The following is a 25,198-nucleotide window of genomic DNA, read 5'->3' on the forward strand; positions in this document are numbered from 1 at the left end:
CAATTGTCGCCATGTACCCTGAGCTTACTCATGCTTAATATTTTAGTACCAGAATATTAATATATTTCTTAAAACATTGTTGCTCAGTAGAATCAAATTACTATGGCACAGAAAGAGTCTGAGCTGGCTCCTGGTTGCCTTTGAAATAGTATAATTCTAGACAGCCAGGATAAGGAACTAAGAGTAGTTTAATCAGTAGTGTTTACTAGCTGATGATGATTGGATAGTTGTAAAATGTTTGATAAAGTTGGAAGCTGCCAAATTACAGAAAGGAGAAGGCTGATGACAGGTGATTGTTTTGACTGATTTTAGTTTCCATATAGCAGTGGAACAATGAATTAGAGTATCATAAGTAGTTTGTAGCTTTGGAGCTATCTGTAGGAAGTTACCCAGACAAGACATTATTTGATGATGTAACAGAGACACTGTGAACCCATTCTTACCAGTTAATTATGCATGTCCTTTCATCTTAGAGAATGGACACAAATCCAGACCACAAATAAAGGTTTTCAAATAGTGTGAAAAGTTAATGGAAGAAGAATTTCCATCAGGGCCAAAGCTGATAAATTTGGATCAATTTTGTTGATCAATTTGTAATATTATTTCCTCAAAGGCTTCTTATATACCTTTTGTGATCTCAAGATGTCCCAAAGCACTTTACTTTTGAAGTGCAGATGCTGTTGCAATGTAGGAAATGGGACAGCCAGTTTGCGCGCGGCAAGCACCCACAGCAACAACATGAGAATGATATAGTGATGTTGATTAAGAGATAAATATTGGTCTAAGTGCCAGAAATAGCTCCCCTACCCCTCCGCAAAGCAGCGCCATGAAAACTTTTACATCCACCAGAGAGAGGCACATTATTCAAACTGGGTTTATCGTCTCTCTGAAAGACACCACTTCCAATAACGCAGCACTGGAGTGTCAGCCTAGATTTTGCACGGTTAGTGTACTGACTTGGGCAAGAGTACTGTCCATTAAGCCACAAGTGACACTAGCAAGATTCGAGCAATAGGAGGCAATGTGAAGGTCACAAGCAACCTTGCATCTCAGTTTTATTGTTCTCACAGTGTACGTATCCTTTTCCTTTTTTTTCATTCGTCCATTTTAAAAAAGCCCACATATGCAATTACACTTCGATTATATTTTATTAGTTACATGAATCTGCTTTAATAGCTCATGCAAAATGTCTCAGACGACACACCCGTGCAGCAGGGGACTGTTCTCGCCGACTCCACTCCGTTGACGGCTGAACATATTTCTCAGGAAAATGTTCACCGCTCCTCTGTCTGGAATCCACTCGGAATGAATCCTCGAGGGATCCTGCTGCAATGGAGCATATTCCTTGTACTTCCTGTTAAATAGAAGATAATTCAGTGAAGTGGATTTAAAATAGGAAGTACCTTGTTCCGTTATCAGCAATTGTGTGGGAGGAGGATAATCTGGATAGCCGCTGGATATAAATGCTACTCCATCCTCAGTTCATAGGAAGGTACAGTTGCCAAGAAACAAGATTAAGAATATTTAACAAGTTTTCATAAATGATTTGGCCCAAAACTAGAAACTGCAAGTTAGTAGTGTTATTCACTGATAATTCAGTCATATATATTCAGATCAATTATGTCCCATAAAAGACGATTCCCCTGTGTTAGTTTTAAAAGAAAGAGACAAACCAAAATCTGATTTTCTTGCCCCTCCCCCAATAAAATTCTACAATTTACCCGACTTTGAATGTCAGCTGCTTTTTTGCCTGCTGGTAGCATCCTTTCCTTTGGGTTTCAAGGTACCAAGAGTTTGGTTATTTGAAATAAGCTACAATTCCAGTACAACACACAAGTTTTAGACTAACAGACACAGGGCAACTAACCTGCTTCTAAGTTGGCATTTTGATGCTTTTATCCACCCCAACAGTGAAAGTGATGCATTGATCTCTAAGTTGCATTACTTCTGCCTCTAATTTCCTGTTATCCTGAGTTAATGCCCTCACCGTAACTATTTATGCATAGAACAAGCATAGAATTTTCCACAGGTTACATTTCATTAGGCTACCCCACTGGTGGAAAGTTGTCTTGCTGCACTTGAGCATGGGTTCAGTTAGTTTATACCCTGGACAATCTCTTGCTCCCTCATCTTTAATCTACATATGAGCTTTTAGATGGTACTGTTTCTGGGTTCAGAAGTCAATAGGAAATGCCAAATCATCTCTGAATTGGTTCCTCTCTTCATTGTGCTGCTTGTGAACACGAACCTGTAGGTAATGGCTACAACTCCAATGATGCTAGCAATGAGCAACATCCCAACCAGTACTAGCGCCTCAGTGGTATTTGGCATCCCACCTGTAGCTGAGAAAAGAGTTTTGTTAATCACTCAAAATTACAGTAATTTAATTAATTAACATGTAGAACATTGATGACAATCTCTAGGCAAAAATCAGAGGATGGGCAAGTAAGTGTGGAGAAATAGTCTAACAGTGCATGCAGTTGTAGTCACCACACTATAGGAAGGATGTGAGAGCACTGGAGAGGGTGCAGAGGAGATTCACCAGAATGTTCTCTGGGATGGAGTGTTTCAGTTATGGGAAGAGGCTAGGTCCGTTTTCCCTGGAGTGGAAAAGGTGACATGATTGATGTATATAAAATTATACGGAGTATGGGTAGGGTAGACTACAGGAAACTTTTCCCCTTATCAGGTGAATAAAACTAGAGGTCACAGATGTAGGGTAAGGTGGAAGAGATTTAGAGGAGACATAAGGGGGACCTTTTCACCCAGAGATCGGTGAGTGCCTGGAATGACTGCCGGAGAGACTGGTGGAAGTAGTCGCTGACAGCATTTAAGAGGTGTCTAGATGAGCACTTGGATTGCTTAGATATAGGCAATGGGCTTAATATGGATGGGTGCCCATTGGTGGTGTGGACACGGTGGGCCAAATAGCCTGTTTCCATGCTGTATGACTCTAATATATATTGTGTTTTGCTACATTTATTTCAAGTATATTCCATGTAACAGTTTTCTTTGATCAGGTTTTGACCCTGCCATTTCTAATCAATTTTAAACAAGCGATAATGCTAAATAAAGCTACTCAACTTGTCTATTACAATCAAATTGTTTAGTAGAAACTGCATAACAATAAAACTTGAAATTGAAGGCATTGTTTCCAATGTGCTATATTGCAATAAGGGGGCAAAATTAAAACAATACGTAAATAATAATTTAATGTATTATAAAATCTTACCTCTGTGTACCCTTTTCAGGTATTTCTATTATAAATTGCTATTTGTGTATCTATGATGGCTATTGCCTGAACCGGCATGTTAAGCCATCATTGCGTCTAGTTGAAGTATAACAGCACCACCACTAACAGTAGAATGTAACTACTGTCAACAAGTTTACATGGTAGGTTCCATTAGAAATGTGGAGATAGAAGTTTACAGTGGAAATATAAAATGAAAGGTAGAGAACATTAAACAGTAATCTGTGCATGCTGGTGCATTTATTGCTCCAGTTTCTGATTCTAATTTACCTGGCAACTACACTTGCTCTTGGCTGTGTGTGGACTGTCACTGATCAACTAGTAATGAGATTAAGGAAATTCCAGTAAGTTCTTATCCAGTTGTTTTGCACTGGAGCAAGTAAAGATACTCTTCTGACTTTATTAGTTCCATTCACAGTAGATGGCAGCATGTATTAATATAACCAAAGGTTGCATTATACTCACTTGTTTTGTTGGACAGACTTACTTGGGTTCACATTAACACGCGCACTGGCAACAGCCAAGCTGACTGCATTGGTCATCGAAACATTTACACAATAAATTCCAGAGGAGTTGAAGAATTGGCGAAGGATAAGCTGACATTCATCAGCAGGTAGCACTTCACTGCAGTCAGTTTGCTGGGGATTTATACAGTCTGCATCCAAGACGACAGTACAAATCTCACTTGGGAAGCTGAAAAATAAATTACAATACTTAAAATTGCACCTTCCCATTGTGCAACTGTTCTTTCACCATAATACAATGGAAGAATCTGAACAGATTTTAAAGGCACCTGTTGGAATACCTCGTGTGCTGCTGAGAATTCTTGGCATGAAAAAGGAGGAAAAATAATTGGGTTTAGAAAGACAAGATTTTCTCATCAAAGCACATACGTCCTTGGTCTGACCATAGGTGTTGAAGTGTTGCATTCCCTCAATATGCCCAAATAAAAAAAATGGAAATTCTGGCAATATATCAGGAACTGGACTACTGGCATTTCAAACTGAATCAATAGGATTGTAGTTACAATCAATTATCTTTCCAACCATGTTATTCAAATAGTTTAATTCAACGAATACCTACCCTTGATGGAGAGCACTATTTTTTGTACTTTAAAGTTCTGTCCTTCAGCCAGTTGCAAGGCTGGCCTGAAACATTTTATTGGAATTATTTATACTGCTCTTGCAAGTGGAGCCACTTTTCAAAACCACTAGTTTACATTAAGTAAGAAACTTAATCAAAATGCATATGCACCATACCTTCCCTGACAGGTCACTGTGAAATCCACAGCATTTTGCTGCATCTCTGACACAGAACCTGGTGCCACATTTGATATTTGCACAATTTCCACACTTTCAATACTCCCTGAAAGAGAAGGAGAAGCAAGACAAGCTATTAATCCAGCAACAGCCAATCTCAGCATCCTTTTCAATAAAGTCCCTCAAATCCAACCTCTGGTAACAGCAAAGAATTCAATTAATCTTAATTACAGTAATAGCTTTGAGTAGTGCAAGGGTTACACCACAAAATTGTCAGCAGGTGATAGGGAAATGGGTCAAACTTTTGTTTGGGGATCCTATTCTGCGCACAAGTCTAGTGTACAGAATGTAAGTACCAGTGTGATGAAGCCAATCTCATTGCACCATTTTGGGCCAATTTGTAGTTTGACCTTCCTATACAACTGGACATTGGAATTGGGGGATGGTAGTCTAGAGGGCACAAACGCCATTGATTTATTAGTATTTGCATTTTCAGTAGTGTATTACATTGGTAAGCTCCAAGACTAGGCTTATGGCAAGGAACTTTAATATCAGTTTTGTTGAAAGAAATTCTCATGCTGCTTGTTATATTGTTGAGAATTTGATTGCTCTTTTATTGCTCTCAAAAGCTATCAATGCTTTGTCCACAATAACAAAGCTTTTCTCTACTTTTGCTGTGATCCAGAAATTGGTCAGAAATGGTCATTACCAGCCATCACATCAAAAACTTATATTAAACAAATGTTTTTGTATCCTTCAGAGTAATAAAGCACTTGACGTTCTTTCGAATTTAATAGCCTGACAGTTTTGAAAGTTTTTAGATTTGCTTAATATGATATCTGTTCGTTGGTGGAGGTATCTATTTCAAAGCCATACTCACGGATGGTATTAATGGTAGTCATGAAGGTGCCATAACGATAGATAAAGCAGTTATCTGCTGAGTCTTCAAGAGCCTGTCGTTTCACCAGCAGCAATCCCTCATTCGTGCCTATGGCAGTTGTCTCAGTGTCTGGAATCAGCATCGTGGCAAGTTCATCTAGTTGGTAAACCAATGACATGGCCGTTATGTTCATGCCATCATATTGTGACCTTGTTGCCGAAGGAACACTCAACAATATTGCAATAATGTATTTTAAGAATGAAACCCTTGGTTGCAGTAATTTCAGATCACAAAATTTCTAGTTTCCAATTGAACTGTACCACTCAATGAAGCTACATTAAAGGAAACAATTTTGCCAAATTTGGTTTAGGCCAATGCAGTACAAGTTGTGGATTTCTATAAAACAGCATTTTAATTTTTTTCAATTAGTTTAAAAAGTTCTCCAAAAAAATGCAAATGGAAAACTTACCAGTTGGTTGTTCTGAGGCAGTGATAGAGGTTGCTGCAGTTGTAGCTTCATCAGTGGCAAGTGTTGCTGTATTTATAGTTGCACTGGTAGTTGCTGCATTTATAGCTTGCTCTGAAACACTGATTGCCGCATTTAAAGCTTCATCAGTGACCAGGGTTGCTGCATTTATAGCTTGTGCTGGGGCAGCAGTTGACGCATTTAAAGCTTCATCAGTGACCAGAGTTGCTGCATTTATAGCTTGTGCTGGGGCCGCAGTTGCCGCATTTAAAGCTTCATCAGTGACCAGGGTTGCTGCATTTGTAGCTTGTGCTGGGGCCGCAGTTGCCGCATTTAAAGCTTCATCAGTGACCAGGGTTGCTGCATTTATAGCTTGTGCTGGGGCCACAGTTGCTGCATTTATAACTTCGTCAGTAGCAGGGCTTGCTGCATTTATAGCTTGTTCTGGGGCTGCAGTTGCTGCATTTAAAGCGTCATCAATGACCAGCATTGCTGCATTTAAAGCTTGTTCTGGGGTCGCAGTTGCCGCATTTAAAGCTTCATCAGTAACAGGGCTTGCTGCATTTAAAGCTTGTTCTGGGATCGCAGTTGCTGCACTTAAAGCTTCATCAGTAACAGGGCTTGCTGCATTTAAAGCTTGTTCTGGGGCCGCAGTTGCCGCATTTATAGCTTCACCAGTAACAGGGCTTGCTGCATTTAAAGCTTGTTCTGAAACAGCAGTGGCTGCATTTAAAGTTTCATCAGGGGCAATAGAATTGACGGTGGAAGAAGGAATTGGGACAGGGTCCCCTGTGACAGTGGGAATTATGACTGGTTCCTGCTGAGCTGGTGGTACTGGGAAATCAGACACTGGAGAAGATACAGCTATAGGTTCAATTGTTGGTGGTTGAGAAGGAGCTGTATTTCCTATGAAAAAAAAATTAAGATGCAGTTCTAAAGACTTTGTCAGATGTGCTAGACAGAAGCCAAGTTAATATCAAATTCGTTTGTATCTTTTTACTTGAATATTTAACAAGCATACCTTAACGTTCCAATATTTCATACCTAATACCTTTAAAAATGATTAATCATTTATTGTGATATTCAGAGCAAGAGATAAAGCTGCTGCCACCTATACTGAGTGCAGGACAGAGTTTTCAACATCTTGAGGTAATATCTTGCTAAACATAGCATTGCACAGTTGTTATTGAATAATGATTACACTGGTTTTAAACGACATCTGAAATAATTCTACAGGTATTTAGACATGTTAGTGTCATTAATAAAGTTTAGTTCACTATTACTATGGTACACAGTTTAGTCTTGCCTAGCGAGTCTGTTGCAAAACTGGAAAATGATATTGTTGAGTTAGAATCTGCAGTTATGCCTGCAATGGCTTTATAGAGAACCATCCATTTTAATATTTTGGCAAGGCAAGATCAGTCCCTAACTAAAAACAGAAAATGCTGGAAATAGTCAGTAGGTCAGGCAGTGTCTTTGGAGGGTGAAACAGAGTTAATATTTCAGATTAATAACCTTTCTTCAGGACAGTTCTGAAGAAAGGCCATCAACTCTGTTCCTCCCTCCAAAGATGCTGTCTGATCTGCTGGTTATTTCCAGCATTTTCTGTTTTTATTACAGATTTCCAGCATCTGCAGTATTCTGCTTTTTGATCACTTCCTAATTAATCTGCCACATGAACACTGAGGTAAAGTGACCTGTTTACTTATTTTGAGAGGACAAAGAAACAAAGAGGACAGCCACACAAATTTTGACAAACCACATTGAAGTTTTTCTCCCACAGTCCAAAGACTTTATTTGTAATTATTGAGAAGTCAAATATATTAAAGTCATTCTTCACCATCAAAAAATGCTGATTATTAGTGACCGGTGGAAACTTAACAAAAAACAGATTGATTGGAACAGTATCCAGTTTGGCGCCATCACATTACAAGATTTAGCCAGTCAGAGAGATGACTAGCTGGATTTAAAACTGGTTTTCACTGCCAATAAGCGAATCTACTCCTTTAAGAAAGCACATAACACAATAGTTTGACCTTTTCTGTAGACAGACCTATATTTTGAAGAAAAGTAAAGGCAATACTTCAGAATTTGAATATATACTTTCTCATTCTATCCATCACCAAGTCTGCCTACTTCCAACTCAGTCTCTGCCCCTACTTCTGTTCATCTACTTCCAAAATCTTATTTCATGCCTTGGCTTTTAGACTCAACTATTCCAATGCACTCCTTGCATCTGGTATCTTCTGTAAACTTGAACTCATCCAAACTTCTGCAGCCTGCGGCAAGACTCACACCAAGTCCCGTTAACTCATCAGTCATGCTCACTGACTTATTTGGCTCCCAATTAAGCAACACCTCAATTTTAAAAGTCTAATCCTTGTTTTCAAATCCATCCATGGCTTTGCCCTTCCTGTCTCTGTACCTTGTTCCAGCCCTACAACCCACTGAGATCTCTGGGTTGCTCCATTTCTTCATCCCCAATTTTCAATTTCCACATTCAATAGCTGTGCCTTCAGCTGCCGGGGCCCTAAGCTCTGAAATCCCCCCCTCCAATCTCCCCACCTATCTACCCCTCTTTCTTCCTTTAAGGCACTTTTTAAAACCTATCTCTTTGACTATGATTTTAATCATCTGTTCCAATACTTACTTACATGGCTTGGTATCAAATTTTGTTTGATAACGTTTCTGTGGCATTTTACTACCTCAAAGTTACTTTTTAAATAAAAGCAGTTGTTAATGCTTTCTTCTTGAAACGATTTAAATCTGCACATTTTAGGATCAAAGTGACCCATATTTCTGTTGCCCTTTTGATTTTCTCAGCTGCAATATGCAAATATGAAAAGTACAAGTGTTATGAACCATTTCAGCTTCAATCCCAGTGTTTATTACCCTGGAACTTTCCTACCTGTGGAAACTTCCCCTGCAGTTGGCTGGCTAGATACAGGGGACACAGTCAGTTCAGGAGTCACAATTGGGGGAGCTGATGTAGGGTCAAAGGCCATAGTTGAGATCATCGGATTTAAACTCTCAGCAGTCGGATTGGCTGTGCTGCACACGGTAGATGGTATGGCCGCTTGTAGGACTACTTGTGGTTTGAAAACTCCTGTTGAGAGGTAGGTGTGTGTCACTGCGTGGACCCGGGAGATTAGGGTACCACTGCCATCTCCAAAATCCCAAGTGAAGCTGACATCAGCATCTTTTAAATATTGGCTAGGATCGTGGAGTTTAACTCCAAATAGAATAGCCCGGTTCTGTATGAAGCTGTTGTCTGCATCATTGAGATCACTGATCTGGGAAATCTCAACAGAGAATGGAATCTGATCTGTACAAAGAAATAAAAATTAAATTAGTGCAAGATTCAACTTGGAGATTAATTACAACTTAATACAGTGCCATTGAATTCCAATCCAGAAACACCTTGGTGCAACGACGTATCCCATTGTAGAGAGCACTCTGTCAGTCCGCTGTTGAAAAGAAACCCGTTTACTGTATCAACTTGCAAACTTCATTGAAGGCATTTTTTTCATGAAGTCAACACTTTGAATGCAAGCCACATTGGTTCAGACTTTACTGGCCAATAAGATCAATTTACTACAGTAACACCTTTGGAACTCTCTACTCTGGAGGGCTGTGGAGGCTCAGTCATTGAGTTCATTGAAAATAGAGATTGCTAGATTTCTGGATATCAAGGAAATCAAGAGATATGGGGATAGTGCAGGAAAATGGAGCAGAGGTGGAAGGTCAGCCTTGATCTTGATGAATGGTGGAGCAGGCTGGAAGGACAAGATCGCCTACCCCTGGTCGTGATTGCACTGCCTCACTTCTGGATAATATAAAGGAGAAGAGAGAGGGAATCGTATTTCATCATTCCCTAATCCTGGATGAAGTCATACATACAGGCCCCAAATGAAAGGACATTCTCATAGAGTAGAATCATAGAAAATTTACAACACAAAAGGAGGCTATTCACTGGTTGAATGGTGTCACAACAACAACCTCGCACTCAAAGACCAAGGAATTGATTATGGACTTCAGGAAGGGGAGGTCAGGAGAACACACCAGTCCTCATTGAGGGGTCAGCAGTGGAAAGGGTGAGCAGCTTCAAGTTCCTGGGCGTCAACATCTCAGAGAATCTATCTTGGGCCCAACACATTGATGCAATCATGAAGAAGGCATGCCAGTGGCTCTACTTCATTAGAAGTTTGAGGAGATTTCAGAACTTTCTTGCAAATTTCTACAGATGTACAGTGGAGAGCATTCTGACTAGTTGCATCACCACCTGGTATGGAGGCTCCAATGTGCAGAATCGAAAGAGGCTGCAGGGGGTTGTAGACTCAGCCAGCTCCATCACGGGCACAACCCTCCCCACCATTGAGGATATCTTCAAGAGGCGGTGCCTCAAGAAGGCGGCATCCATCATTAAGGACCTTAACCACCCGGGACATGCCCTCTTCACATTACTACCATCGGAGAGGAGGTAGAGGAGCCTGAAGACCCACACTCAATGATTCAGGAACAGCTTCTTCCCCTCCACCATCAGATTTCTGAACGGTCCATGAACACTACCTCATTATTCCTCCTTTGCATTATTTATTTATTTATGTGACATATAGTCATTGTTATGTCTTTATGTCTTGCACCGTACTGCTGCCGCAAAACAAAAAATTTCACGACATGTGTCAGTGATAATAAATCTGATTCTGATTAATCCCATCTTCCAGCACTTGATCTGTGACCCTGCAGGTCAAGGCTCTTTGAGGATGCATCTAGTTATCTTTTAAATCTGCCTCTACCACTCTTTCAATGAGTGAGTTCCAGAGAGTCCCACCATCCTCTGGTGACTAATCCTTCTGCCAAATACTTTGAATCTATGGCCTTAATTTTTGACCCTTCAGCTAGGGGAAATAGGTTCTTCTTATTTATTCTATCTAGAGCCTTCATAGTTTGAGATAACCAAGTTTCCCTTCAGCCCCTTGTTCCAAAGAAAATGGCCCTTACTTATTCAGTCTTCATAACTCCATTTTTCCGGTCGTGGCAACATCCTCACAAATCTCCTCTGCACCCTCTCTTGAGCAAATACAGCTTTCATGCAAAACTGGTCACAGAACTGAAGCTTTATCAGTGTCAGAGGGCATAAAACCTATGGTGCCAGTGTATGGTTTGGGACTGAATTTAGCATACTTTCCAAACGGAAGATATGTCAGGTTATGTTTGTTTGTTCCTGCAGACTGTTGTGTTTGTTCTTGCTTCTAATTTTGCTCTCCAGCCCAATTCTCAGTTTATAGTGTGAGCTAACTATAATATTGCAAGCTAGCCAAAATGTTACAAGTCAAATCATAAGACAGTAGGCATCTCATACTTTTTCTCTTTCCAGTAAGCTTATCATTAGTATAAGAACTCTTTTGTTCACTCTGAGCATGCATTATCCAAAACGTTACTCACAGGGTCATGCTTCACTTGACCTTTATGTGAAAAAATGCATCCTGATTTCACTCGTCAATGGCGTGCCTCTTCTTGTAAAATGATATTCTTTCGTTCTTGATTCTTCTACCAGAGAAAATCATTTCTCTGTATCAACCCTATAAAATCTCTTTATCATTTCAATTAGATCACCCCCTAAACATTCCAAATTCAAGCAAATATAAATCCAGGATTTTGCAACCTGCCACTCTGTTTCTGGTGATAGTTTCCAGTAAAATTTGCTAACAACTGATGGTAAACTAACAGATCTACTGTTATCTTGCTTCTTCTTCTTCCCTTTGAGTTTCCAACATAAAACAGGAATAATCGTGAATCTAGAATCGCTTTGGACATTATGACTAATGTATCTGCAATTTTCTCATTTATTTCTTTTAATATTTGGGTGGAAACCATCAGGTCTTGAAAATGTATCCATCTCAAGTTGTATTATTTTCCCCATCCCCATTTTATAATATATATTAAATTCCTTTTTTTGTCTTACTTTTAGGTTCCCCTAAATCTATGATAGTCTTGCTTGCATCAATCTTTAATGGGCCCACTTTGTTCTTTCCCACTCTGTCACTATATTTATTAAGAGGCTTTGAGATACCTTGCAAATTTTATTTTTCACGTCAGTTTTCCATATCATTACCTTCTTTGTATCCCTGTGCTTTTAATACCTGTCCCAGCCTTTTCATCAAAAAGTTAATCTTGGGGTGTGGCCACCATTTCTTGTCTATTCCTGTAACCTCTTTAAAAAGTGCTGATGGGTTGCCTTTGTCAACTCCTCCAATCTCTGTGGAGAAGGGCTTCCAAAATGCCATTTTCTAGCCAGTCCCAGGATTTAGATCCAGCGACGCTGATGAATTAGTGATACATTTCCAAGTCCCGAAGGTGTTCATTTTGCAGGGGAATGTAATAGATGATGAAATTCCAATGCACTCACTGCCCTTCACCTACTTGGCGGTGGATTTACTAGATTTCCACTTTTCCTCTGCACTTATTTGTTGACTATGGTTGGTTAGCTACATGAGTAGAGACTTTTCTCTTTTAGGCCTATGTATTGCAACAGATACTCCTTTGGATACATCTCTATCTGCACTGGCTTACAGAAACTTTTATGGCTGAAGATGGATATATGTTAATTGAACTTCTAACATCTACGTTTTAAATATATCCAACAATAAACCATGCACTTGTCAAGTAGCTTCACCATTCGATGTAGTCGCATACCTGTGATTGTAAACTGCGAAGCAGCTTTTCCAATTGGAATGAATTTCTCACGTCCACGACAATGATACACAGCCACCTCCATGGTAAAGGAACCTAATGGGATATCTGCTGTGTCAATGGCCAGCAGAGAGGAGGGACCATCCATCACCTGCCAGTACTTCCCTGGAAGATAGGTCAAAACATACCAGTACATGTTTTTGGGATGTGAGAGGATACCAGAGGGAACCCATAAGGGAGAGCATGCAAACTCCACGCAGACAGCGCAAGAGGATACTGGTGTTGTGAGGTAGCAGTTCTACTCACTGCACCACTGTGAACATGTTTGATAAGCTTTTAATAATCTCCCCATGCGTCTCATAGTGCATGTTGGGATCAGATATTGTAAGATTACACTCTTGTGAAGTATCATGGAACATTTTGCTGCATTCGAGGTGATATTAGAGATGGACAGTAAATGCTGGCCTTGCTGGTGAAACCCAGATTCCAAAATGAATATAAAAAATAATGTAAATGGAAATTGTTGTTTTTGTAACTTATACATCCAAGTCTTTGCCCATGGTGTAAATAGTACATGTTTTGTGTTTGTGCATTTATTCCAAATGTTCACTATTTACCTCTCAATCTTAATGTTTGTGGAACAAGCTGATGCTTTTGCCATGTGATGCCCTGATCATTCGTTTAGAATGCACAATGCACCAAGTTCCCTTTGTACTGGGTAACCCATTCAGTGCTCACTTACTCCAAGCTACAGTCTCAGTGGAAATACATGGCAAACATTCAAACATACTTGGAAGGAAATAAAGAAAGGGTTATTGAAAGCTATATCAATGGCCTTTCAAGAAGCACTTGCTATTAATGTGCATAGAAATTAGAGAAGAACAGCCAATTCTCCAGTCACTCATTGGGTCACATACGGTGTTCTCCTTCTGGCTGCTGATATATTTTCAACAACAATATCTTCCTTTTATAAACTGTCTTTAATATTGCAAAATGTCCCATGGTGCTTCCCAGGAACATATTCAAATAAAAGTTGAGCTTTATGTTAGGTCATGCAGTCATAAGCTTAGTTGAACAGGCAGGTTTTAAGGAACATCCTAATAGAGAAGAGAGGCAGAAGGATCGTTTAAAAAGGGAATTCTGCAGCTTAAGGTAGAGGCAGCTAAAGGCACATCCATCAGTGATGGTGTAATTAAATTTGGGACGTGTCAGAATCCAGAATTGGAGGAGTGCAGACATCTTGGGCAGTTGCAGAGCTGGAGGGGATTATAGAGAAGCAACACACAAAAGGGGAAATTGGATAAATTAGATCAGGCATGACTTACTTACATTTTTGAGTCTACTACAAGGCATGAATCAGCCCTTTTTTGGAAATAACTGTACAGTATCTATTTCAAAAGTAAGTTGTGTTGCTGAATTATAAATAGTCCTGAATGAGCTTGAACACTTCCCATGCATTTTACTTTTGGCTTGCAGGCAAGTGATGGTCTCAGTCTGAAAGTATGACCTAAGGAGCAGGGTGGAGAAGTTTTGCCAAGAGGTTGTGAAATAACCCAAGCAGCTGCATCATGGGGTTTGAATACTGTCTCTGGATCATTAGTCAAAATTCTTCTGATCTTTGGTCCAGTAATATCACCACTATGCTGTTTTATCTCTACTGTAAAATATCCAAAGTCATCAACAGAATAAAATGAATGCAGAGATGGTGGTTGGGTGTGGAATGCAGGGAGGAGGAGAATTAAGGGAGTTGGTGCACTTGGGTATGAGGCAAGGGGGAGAAGTAGGTGAATGGATGATCTTAGCTTTAGGTACAGAGAGACCTACTAGCGCCACTGTTGGAGATGATGATGGACAAGGTCAGATTGTGTGGTATGAGAAAATGGGTTATGTGGCAAAGAACTGGAGGCCAGTTATGCTCCCCAATTTACCCAGAGAATTTCCCACTGGAACCTGCGTGAAACTCAATAAGGCATTAGATAGGTCGATACTTGCAAGCTATGTGATTAAATGTACTTAGTACATTAAAAAATTTCATCCGTAGAACATGTTGTTCTGGACTTCCCAATCCAAGTCAGTATTTCTGTAATCTCATGGAGCTCTGCTGTGAACTAGTTCAGTTTTGTGGCTGCCAATATTTCAGAGACAGATCAAGAATTGTCTGTTGTGGGACCCAAGTCCTATATTCCAGCTTCTCAGGACATTACTGCAGATGAATCCAGATAGAGGAGATGTCAGGGGTAAGTTTTTTACTCAGAGAGTGGTGAGTGCGTGGAATGGGCTGCCGTAAACGGTGGTGGAGGCGGATATGATAGGGTCTTTCAAGAGACTGTTAGATAGGTACATGGAGCTGAGTAAAATAGAGGGCTATGGGTAAGTCTAGTAATTTCTAGGGTAGGGACATGTTCGGCACAGCTTTGTGGGCCGAGGGGCCTGAATTGTGCCGTAGTTTTTCTATGTTCTATGTTCTACATCAGCTCCTTACGACAGGCCATGAATCATTTTCCCAGCCATGAATGACAAAGACCTTGAGTGGTTAATTTTTCTCAGGCCACCAGAACAAGTTCCAATCAGAGCAATTTTAAGCAGCCTGTTCTCAAAGTCCTGCATTCTTTTCTCTGAAGCTGAACATTTCCTTTAGAAACTATAGTGCTCAGAATTACATATAGCATTTCAGAAATGGTCCCATCCATTTTAGATCTGTAGACGTATCCAACAAGTTAAATTTCCTGCTCGCAATGATTGCTTGCTGATGATTTATGAATCAAGCCTTCAGTAAAATACATTTCTTTATGCTTAATTTTATCAATAGAACTTATGAAGCCAAACATTGACTTGCCTAGTAATTAATTAAAATTCCATCAATTAGTAATTCAGGATCAGACCTTCTGTACCACAGTATGCAGTGTTCAAGCCCAACTTTGTGCTGTGCTGTCATATTATTACACATATGGTGATCTGGGTTAAGCCCTTAAAAAGCCAAATAAGTTATAATATTCATACCAAGTGTTTGCCAGACGAAGATAAATTTGGATCCTTTCTTGTTAGAGATTCTTGGAAAGGGTTTTCCATCTGGAAACACCTCATCATCATTCTGCAGTGTATCATTAGGATATACTGGCTCTCCAGCATTTACGTGTGTGCCTGGAGGATACAAACAGGCAAGTTCATATACCTTACACCAAAATTGATGCAGTCATCAAATAAACATTTATACAATATATTAATACAATTTTCTACTTTTTAGCACTTCTGGCACTGCAAGGAGTGTTGTGAAATCTATGAAGTTAGGAGCTTTATCCTTAACCATTTACCAAAACCATTTTTGTGGTCTTTATTTCAAAAATAGCAATATTGCTTTGAACTAAAATAAACTGGTGTAATCCGCTGCTGGACAACAAATTTGAATACACTTGGAGCTAAGTGTTATGAATGTCCATGCAACATTTCTGCTGGTGACTCATTTCCTATTTATTTGGTGACTGAAATCTTAACAAAACCGCACAAGAAAGGCAATGCCCCATGATTCTTGGTTGATCTGTACTTTAATTCCATTAACCTGACGTATTCTATCTTCCTTAATACAATTACCTCACAAAAACCTAGCAGTTTCAGTTTTAATTACATCAGGAACTATTCCCAATGTCCACTTTGATTTGTGTGAAAGTCCTTCCTGACTTTGCCCCTCAGCAGCTAAGCACTAATTTTATGCCCCTTGAGTTTCTCTCTATCTACCCTATCAAATCCTGTCATCATCTTGAACACCTCAGTTCACCCTTTAATCATCTGCATTTGAGGGAATACAAACTGACCTCGGGTTTAGCCTTTTTTAGCCCTGGAGCCCTGGTATCCTTCTAGTGAATTTGTGCTTTAATCTTCCCTCCTACTACCAACCCACCCCTTCCCCCCTCCCCCCCCCCATACACACACACCTCTCATCCCCTTACAAGCCACATACCAAGATTTGGATTTTCTGCGTTTTGAAGTCTTAGCCCTCAATCATCTGTACTGAAAGGAATATAATCCTAGTCCTTGTAATTTCATCCTAAAAGTCCTGGTATCATTCTGAACAGCCAAGTCATTGCAAATCCTGTCCATGTTTGCACTGCTGATGGTTATCCCTAGCTTTTATTATCCTTAGACAAAAGATTACAACTCTTTTCATCGTTACCATTCAGAGTGCAGTTTTCAGCCCAAACAATCTGTCCATCGGACTGAATCGTCTGATTCCTGGGGAATTTCAAGTTAATGTAGAAGGTGGATTTAGCTCCAGTTAAAGTGGGAGCGTCGTTGTTAACTTCAACTGAAATTGGTCCTCCTGTGAACAAGAACAAAATCTGATTGTGCATTGCTTAATCATGGAGTTTATTTACAGATGAACCAGTAAATTGTCCACAGGTCCTGGCTACCTAATCCTAATCCAGAAAGTATCACTGGTTTCTAAACAGAATGAATATTATCCCATTAGGATCTTAATCTGCATAGTACTGTTAACCAATAAAAGGGAAGTGCTCAAGAAATTAACAAAATATGAGTTTTATTTGCTCCAAGAATAATTAGTGATCATTCATGGGTTATGTTCACCATTCAAATGCTAAAATACTTCAAAATGAACTTGAAATTCTTTGCATATTTGTAAATTAACTTAATCCATGATCATTTCTTCAGCAGAAATAACTATCGACCATTTATAAAAACTTAAAAAGAGTCATAGAGAGATGCAGCACAGAAACAGGCCCTTCAGCCCACTGTCCATGGACCCATTTTTACACTATTCCTACCCTAATCCAAATTATTCTCCCCACATTCCCATCAACTCCACCCCACCCCCACCCCCAACCTCCCTAGATTCCACCACTCACCCACACATTAGGAGCAATTTACACTAGCCAGGTAACCTCCCAACCTGCACACTTTTGGGATGTGGGAGGAAACCTGAGCACCTGGGAGAAGCACACGCTGTCACAGGGAAAGCATGTAAACTCCACACGGACAGCACCCAAGGTTAGGATCAAACCTGGGCTGCTGGAGCTGCGAGGCAGCAGCTTTACTAGCTGTACCACTGTACCACTCATTAAATGAGGAAGGACTCCCCAGATAAAAGATGAAATTTTAGCATATATTTCTCAAAATTAAAACAATTATATAAAATAAATCTAGGAAGCCATTGTACATTAACAATGGTGAATGGGTTGAGGATTTCAAAAGCTATTGTACCAGTAGGTGATACTGCTGGTGTAGTGCTCTGTGACAAGTTAAGGTTTGGGTCACCAACAATGACCTGCATACACTCTCCAAACCCAGACACCTATTTCTTTTGATGTTGATATTTCTTATTCACTGATTTATCTTTTTTTAAATTTTCTACTGCTGGAAGTTTGAAAAGGGCTTTTATTTGCACTGTTAATCTCATTAATATTTAAATTCCACATCAGAGCACCATGATCTATCAGTGTGAGCAACCTGAGACATTGACAGTACCTTGCATTTATGCAGCAGGTTTAATTTTGTAAAATGTTTCAAGGAGCTTTGTAAAAACAAAGTTTAACATAAGAACCTTGAAAAGATTTTGGGATGGATGACCAAGAACCTTACTCAAAGAGGTAGGTTATAAGGAGCACCTTGCAGGTGGTAAGATGTTTAGAGAGGCTGAGAGGTTTAGGGAACGATATTCCAGAAGTTTAGGGCTCAGCAGCTGAAGATGTGGTTGCCAGCAGTAGAGTGAAGGTGCACAAGAAGTCAAAGTTGCAGGGAGACAGAGTTCTTGGAGAGCTCTAAGGCTGAAGGAGATAAGGGAACTAGGAAGGAATAACAGTGAAAGCTGCAGGGGAAGATAGAAAAGAGGAGGGAGCGAAAAGGAAAGGGAAAATCAGATCAGCAAAGGTTGAGGAACAGAACAGCCAGCCATTAGACAGGAGATATACAATGGAATAGGGATATCCTGCTTTATATAATGGCTTTGCTACCATACCAGAAGGCTTAATTTAGGAGGAAATAATTTGTGAAATTTGCTGTTAGCTAGCCAATTTCACCCAAATATCCCAAAGCCACTGATTTTCATAATCAGCAGAACTCAAGAGAACGCAAAGATTGAACGTACTCCAGGCTCATACTTTTACCTTTCCAACTCTCATGCCACCTGGAGTCTCCAGCCTTCCAAATGGGGTAAAGTTCAGAATTCCAGGACTTGGGGTCGGCAAACCATCTTGGAGTAGAGTTCTCTTTGTTCCTTCTGTGTCCACCATTAGGAGACCCTGTCAAAAGGCCAAACCACAATACTCAATACATCTCTACTTTAACAACTTAACCTAGAAGATAAAAGGCTGTCTTTTATTCTGGTAGTTGGAGAATAAAATGATAATGGAGTTGTTGACTGATTATGGCACTTGATCCCCATCAATTTGTATACAACAAACCTACATAAAAGGCTAGGAAAATCTTTCTGAAATTTACCCTAACCCCATTACACACATTCCAAATATTACCTGCTTTTAATTAATTGACTTGATTAATTTTGTTGAAATTATATTGTATTAGCAAAGGATTTTATTAATATCTAAAGTCACTTACAATCTTTCTCTGCTCTAAAAGCATTTGTTCCCCACAGATTTTGTGTTTTGCTTTTACTTTTTTGCCTGAAGAAACATCAGGCTATTCAAAGCATGTGATAAATTCCATCTCCATACATTGTGATACAGTGAGATCCCTGGTGAGAACATCCACATCACATGCCTTCCAAATCTTCAAGTGATCTCTTTCATGTGACAGTCAGCTGAAGAACCTAATCCCAGCCAGTTAAAGAGGGGTTAATGAAACCATCAGAGCAAATACTAATTAAATTTGTATCCTTTATTTTAGACGTTTATGCAATTAAACATCATATTTACCTATACTTCATATTTCCAGGACACAACTTTCAAGAATAAAGTATTCAACTATCATTCCCAAAAGCTGCAAACTCAACTTGTTTTCCGATTTGTTCCTTGCCCATCAGCACTATTAGAAATTTTCATGGAGGGAATCTGGGCATTAAATACCCACAGGCTGTGAGGACGAACTAATATGAGACACAGGAATACTGGAAGAATGATGCAAACACAGTTTTTCCATGATACTTGTGAACTCTTTCCCCCCACACTTATGGCACACTTATGGAGAACCCTCAAGGATATTCACGTTTAGATATTACATTTAGTGCCTGTGCGATGGATGATTCTTGCCGGTGGGTTAAGCACCGGAGGTGGCTCATCGGATACTTCACCAAGGATAGTTAGACTTGAAATCACTGTGGAATGTCACACAATTTGAAAAATAAATTTCTGCTTTAGAAGATTTCATGCTCAAAACTGCAGTTTGTACCCAAGTCCATTTGCAAATCTGCCTGCCTTTCGGTTTTTCAATCATCCATTTAAGCTTCTCCTCAGGGTGACTAAAGCTCTGTTCCTGCAGTTTGTGCCTTTAAAAACATTACACATATGAGAAAAGCCAGTAACCATAGTGACAAGTTGGCTTGGTTAGGCATGTGCCAAAAAAACAGCCACCGATTAAGCACATAAAAGTGAAAAGCTTTTCATGCTTGTTAAGTCCTTGTTCTTGGCCAGTTAATGAGAATTCATGCAGAATTCTGCACTGTAGAGTTGTCACAATACTCAGGTAACACTGAATGCCAATGATCTTAACAAAGATCACAGATTTTTACCTAATTGTATATGCAGAGGAGTGTTCTTTCCCATTCCAACGGTGTGTTGGCTTTTGCCAGGTTTGTTGTCGTGATGGAGAGAGGAGTACTCAAAATATATGATTTGCACTAGGACCTACCACTGGCAACAGGCCTACTGCTCGTATTTGGTTGCTCACCTATTAGTCCTCCCTCCATGAGTTAGAGGGTTGTGGCTTCCAGCCCCACTCCTGCATGAATTTAGGTTGACATTTGAACATAGTGTCACACTTTTGGAAATGCAGGGTTTCAGATAATATGTTACACTTGGTCTGCCTGTGAACTATTTAATGCACTACTTGAAGAAATGTGCAGAATTTTGTTAGTGTTTTAGTCCCTCTTTCTTCCTTGAGCATCACTCAAAAATAATACTCATCCATTTCCTGTTGTGCTACTGTATACAAATAATGGCACTTGCATGCATAACAAGTGTAAAACACTTTAGGACGTCTTGAGAATATGAAAGATACTATATAAATGCATTTTATATGTTCATTTTACTATTTGAATAAAATGTAACTTTTTAAATTTACTTATTTATGGGAATTGGGAATCAACAGCAAGGACAGTTTTTATTACGCATCCCTAACTGTTCTTGAACTGAGTGGCTTGCTGCGCCATTTCAAAGGGGAGTTAAGAGTAAACCATGTTGCTGTGTGTATAGAATCACATGTAGACCAGACTGGATAAGCATGGCTGATTTCTTTCCCTGATGGACATGAGGTGAACCAGATGGATTTTTACAGCAATACAATAATTCTGTAGTCACTATTACAGACTCCAGTTTTTTATTCCAGATTTATTTTAGTTACTTGTATTTAAATTCACCAGCTGCTGTGATGGGATTCGAACTCAAGTCTTCTGATCAACTCTCCAGATTTCTGATGCTGGTACATGCTCCTAGGATATGAAACCAAAGCTGATAAATCAATGCATACAGCATAATGCTCTCTTTTGAGACAACCAAACATGCTGTAGCTCAGAAGGAGGGGAATGCAGGAGAGCTGACTGTGTGAAAACACGATGACTATGGCTGATGACACAACTGCACATTCTTCTGCACTCCAGCAGAGAATGCAAATAATGAAGTGCATCTGCAACCTGGTGCCCTTTGGGGTGAGAAAGAACAAAGGATAACAGAAACATTTATATAACATCTTCCATAACCTCAGCATGTCCCAAATCATTTCACAGCTAAGGAAACGGCTTCAAATTGTTGTTGCTGTTGTAACAGTCGGAAACGTGGCAGCCAATTTGCACATAGCAAGGTCCTACAAACAGATTTGAGATTAGCAACCAGATAAATTGTTGTGAGAGGTGTTGATTGAGGAATAAATTTTGACGAGATGTATTTGGTATGTTGCTGTTCCTAAAATTGATTTAATTTCTACTTGGTTATGGTTTTAGTCATTTTTACAGGTAGCCTTTGAGTATTTCTGCTGTCTCTAATTCTACATTAGTAATATAGATCAATCTTTGATCAAACTGTTTAAAAGATAAGAGTCACCTGTGTGCAAAATGTTCAGCTCATGAAACTTTTAAGAATTTGACGTTCATACCAATTGGGGAAAAGAATGAGGAAGGTGGTGGTGTTCAACTGGTTACATACCAGCTGAACACAAGTTTGATATTGGTTTACTGTCTCAGGATTTGAAGTGTCTCCAAAGGAAGGGAGATTACAGACAGCTTACTAAAAATGGACATTCTTTCTCACCACATTCTTCGAGAATGTTCAGAAGACTTCTGCACCTCATTAATATGTGCTGATGATGGCTTGATTCTGCACACACCTTTTTAATGTGATAATGGTATTTTCTGACTGTATCCAATTATCACTTTGCTCTTCATTGGTAACGATTTCCCACTTATTATTTAAATCTTAAACTGCAGCAATATTCCAAATTTGCAAGGTAACTATTACAATAAACTTGTGTATTTCAGGCTGTTGGCTTGTTCACTTAAGTCTTCGAAAATGTTGACATTTCTGAAGTAACGTGGAACAAAGGCAGTCTCCTTGTTAGCTTAGTGGAAATCAGGAAAGGATAGATGGTACGTAACTCAGCCAGAGGCCGATAACTTAATGAGTGGGGAGAAATTTGAGCAACGTCTGGGAGAAATAACTTGTATGGTCAAAGGATTTGAAGAGAGAAAGAAGGTGATGCAGCAGGAGAAATGGAGAGAAAAGAGGAAAAGAGAAGGGCAAGGAGAGGAAAGGAGGGAGAGCAGGAGGTGTGGGACTAAAAAAGGGGTGGAAGTAGAGAAAGGGAATGGAGGTAGAATAAAGGAGAGGGGGATGAAAGGAAGAGAATATGGGAGCAAGGCATGGCAGGAGTCAACGGGAGAGAACGAGGAGGTGAGAAAAAGGGGGAGAGAGGGTGGGCATGCAGAAAAAGAGAAGGGTATAAAAGGAGGTTCTGCAGATGCTGGAATCTGGAGCAACACACAAAATGCTGGAGGAACTCAGCAGGTCAGGCAGTGTCTATAGAGGGAAATAAACAGTCGACGTTTTGCGTCAAGACCTTGCATCAGGACTGAATCGGTGTAAAAAGAGAAATGCAAGGAGTCAAGAAAAGTGGGAGAAAATGAATAGAGTAAACAGGGGGGCAATAAAAATGGGACCAAGACAACAGAGGATGGGACAGAAAAGAGAAAAAAAGAGAGGGAGAAGGAGAGAACAAGAAAGGGAGAGATTCACATTTGCAGAGGCAGGGATGTCTTTATTAATGTTGCTGTGTAAGTGGCAGTTGAGAACTGCATTAAATGAATTAAATGGCATTCACCCTATACCCTCTAAACATGTAAATATCCAGGAGTTAACATTACCCACAGCAGATCACCAACACAGTGACATCAGGGAAGATCTTGTCTGATCAGTTTATAAGATGAAATGCTAAATGTATTCTTGATATGTGTGTTCAAGACTTTGCTATAATTAGTGAACAGAAACAATTATTCTCTGTTTCCATTCCCCTATGCCCTCCACTTCCCCACAAAATCCCCAGAAGGAAAAGGAATATTAACCTGTATTTGTTACTATTGAATTAACCAGTATGGTTACTATTGATTAACCATTGAATTGGTGTTGCAGTATTCTAAATTACCCAACAGTATTCCAGATCATCCTACACTTTCACCAAGGTAGAGAAGTCCTATGATTAAATCCAAATATAAACCGTTAGACTTTAATATCAGGCTGTTTATTCAAAGTGAATGCGCCATTTCCTTTCTTATTTCTCAAGCTTTCATAATTCAGCCATTTTACACTTCAGGCTTGTGTGACTTTTTCCCAACAAATTACATCTTTCAGCAAAATCTTTTCCCTCTTATGTTTGCATCTGTGGACCAGTCATTGAAGGTTTTTACTTAACTAGTAATTTTGGTACGTCCAGTAGATACAGCCCATGCTTTCCATTGTTGCTGAATGGCAAATAAGAATCGTTATCCATTTTAACCAAGAAGAGGCAGAAGAAGCACAAACTCCCAAAATTCCCAAAAAGGGTTAGATTGACTTTATGTTTCCTACATTACAACAAAGACTTCCCTGAAAAATACTTCATTAGCTGTAAAACACTTTAGGCCATCCTGAAGTTGTAAAAAATGCTATATAAAAGGTGCTTTTTATTTGTCACAGACTGATATTTTTAATTTGAACTGAAATATAATTAGTTTTCTCTTTGCTCTGCTAGTTTTATTCTTTGGATGTTTGAGATGCCATTGAAATGCAACCAGCAAATAATTTCTGTTAAATTGCGACAATTTTGGCTTGGACCCTTGGATGGTGAAAATCACCCCAAGTTAATGACTGTGGAACAGTTTCAGTTAAAGAATTTTACACCTTGAGACTGGACTTAGACTTCCAGGAAGCTATATTTAGCTCCTAATATAAAGTTAATATATTGTGTGATCTGATCTGTAGTTAATTTTCACCAAAGGAATTCAAGTGACTGCAGCAGTAGCAGCTTTGAAACTAAATTTAAATACAGCACAGATCCGACACCTAAAAGCTGTGAAAGATTTCTCCTCGCCTGACACCTGCCAAGAGACTAACAAAGACTGATAGGAAGGAAGAGAATCCTAAACTGAAAAACATCATCAACCCATTGAACCTCAAAAGCATAATATATAAGCACATCAGCACATATATATAAAGCAGATATATAAAGTGAAATATATAATCCAATTCTGCTTCAGGTAAAAAAAAGCTTTCATGAACCTTTCCCAGACTTCAAAAATATATTGCAATGAGAGATAAAATCTGAAAACAGTTTCATTCTAGCAATGTGTAACTTATATTTGCCAAAGGAAAATAGGTGGTTTAGACAATTGGCAATACATACGGGAAAATAACTTCTTATGGAAACCGTAACTTGCAGTGGCATTAAGTATCAAAAAATGCTAGTTCTATGTAAAACATGTTGAACTTACAGCTGGTAACCAAAGGAGCAGCACAAATGATAAAAATCATGAGCAACTGCAGTTTGCTCCTCATCTTCTTCTTTATTTCTTCTTCCTTCACACGATTCAGAGACCAAGAGAGAGCATCTTATATAGAAGCCATTTATAAATAAGTTGGAATCATCAAATGACTGCAAACCCAGCCTACTTGTGACATCAGTGAAGCAAACGGCAACAAACTTAACCTTTTGAGAGCTGCTAGATAAATAGAAAAGCACTGAATACTTGAATCCAGACACGGTCATTTTTGAGTTGCCTTTAAGCGATTAAATTTTACCAAGATTATCAACAATCATTTTTCACAATAAACATACAACTTCTGTCATTCTAGTGACCAGTATTTACCTGTACATCCCTGACAGTTAATAATATTAAAGTATTACTCATTTTGTGTTCATGTGCAAGCTATTACTTTACCTTTCTATTTCTCTTACTTTCTGTGTTCTATTTTTTTCTTGTTTCTGTTACCTTCTCAACTCTC

At 39.3% G+C, this 25,198-nt stretch overlaps 1 protein-coding gene across 2 annotated transcripts; it reads right to left on the reverse strand.

Annotated features, from left to right (window-relative positions):
• Window positions 1–1,137: 1,137 nt before the first annotated feature.
• Window positions 1,138–24,818, reverse strand: pmela (premelanosome protein a). 2 transcript variants are annotated; one of them, XM_052009445.1, is made up of 12 exons: window positions 24,688–24,818; window positions 18,665–18,799; window positions 16,717–16,863; window positions 15,549–15,689; window positions 12,552–12,713; window positions 8,764–9,180; window positions 5,859–6,761; window positions 5,390–5,545; window positions 4,510–4,615; window positions 3,738–3,943; window positions 2,249–2,336; window positions 1,138–1,354 (listed from the first exon to the last, which is right to left on the reverse strand). In XM_052009445.1, the coding sequence occupies exons 1-12, from the start codon at window positions 24,749–24,751 to the stop codon at window positions 1,192–1,194; spliced, it is 2,688 nt and encodes an 895-aa protein (XP_051865405.1). In that variant the 5' UTR covers window positions 24,752–24,818; the 3' UTR covers window positions 1,138–1,191. The 2 variants fall into 2 exon arrangements, with proteins under 2 accessions (XP_051865405.1, XP_051865403.1); XM_052009443.1 differs by having other exon boundaries at window positions 2,249–2,342.
• Window positions 24,819–25,198: the final 380 nt, after the last annotated feature.

Source organism: Pristis pectinata, chromosome X (assembly GCF_009764475.1).
Source record: "Pristis pectinata isolate sPriPec2 chromosome X, sPriPec2.1.pri, whole genome shotgun sequence".
In the NCBI taxonomy this organism is placed as follows: domain Eukaryota; kingdom Metazoa; phylum Chordata; class Chondrichthyes; order Rhinopristiformes; family Pristidae; genus Pristis; species Pristis pectinata.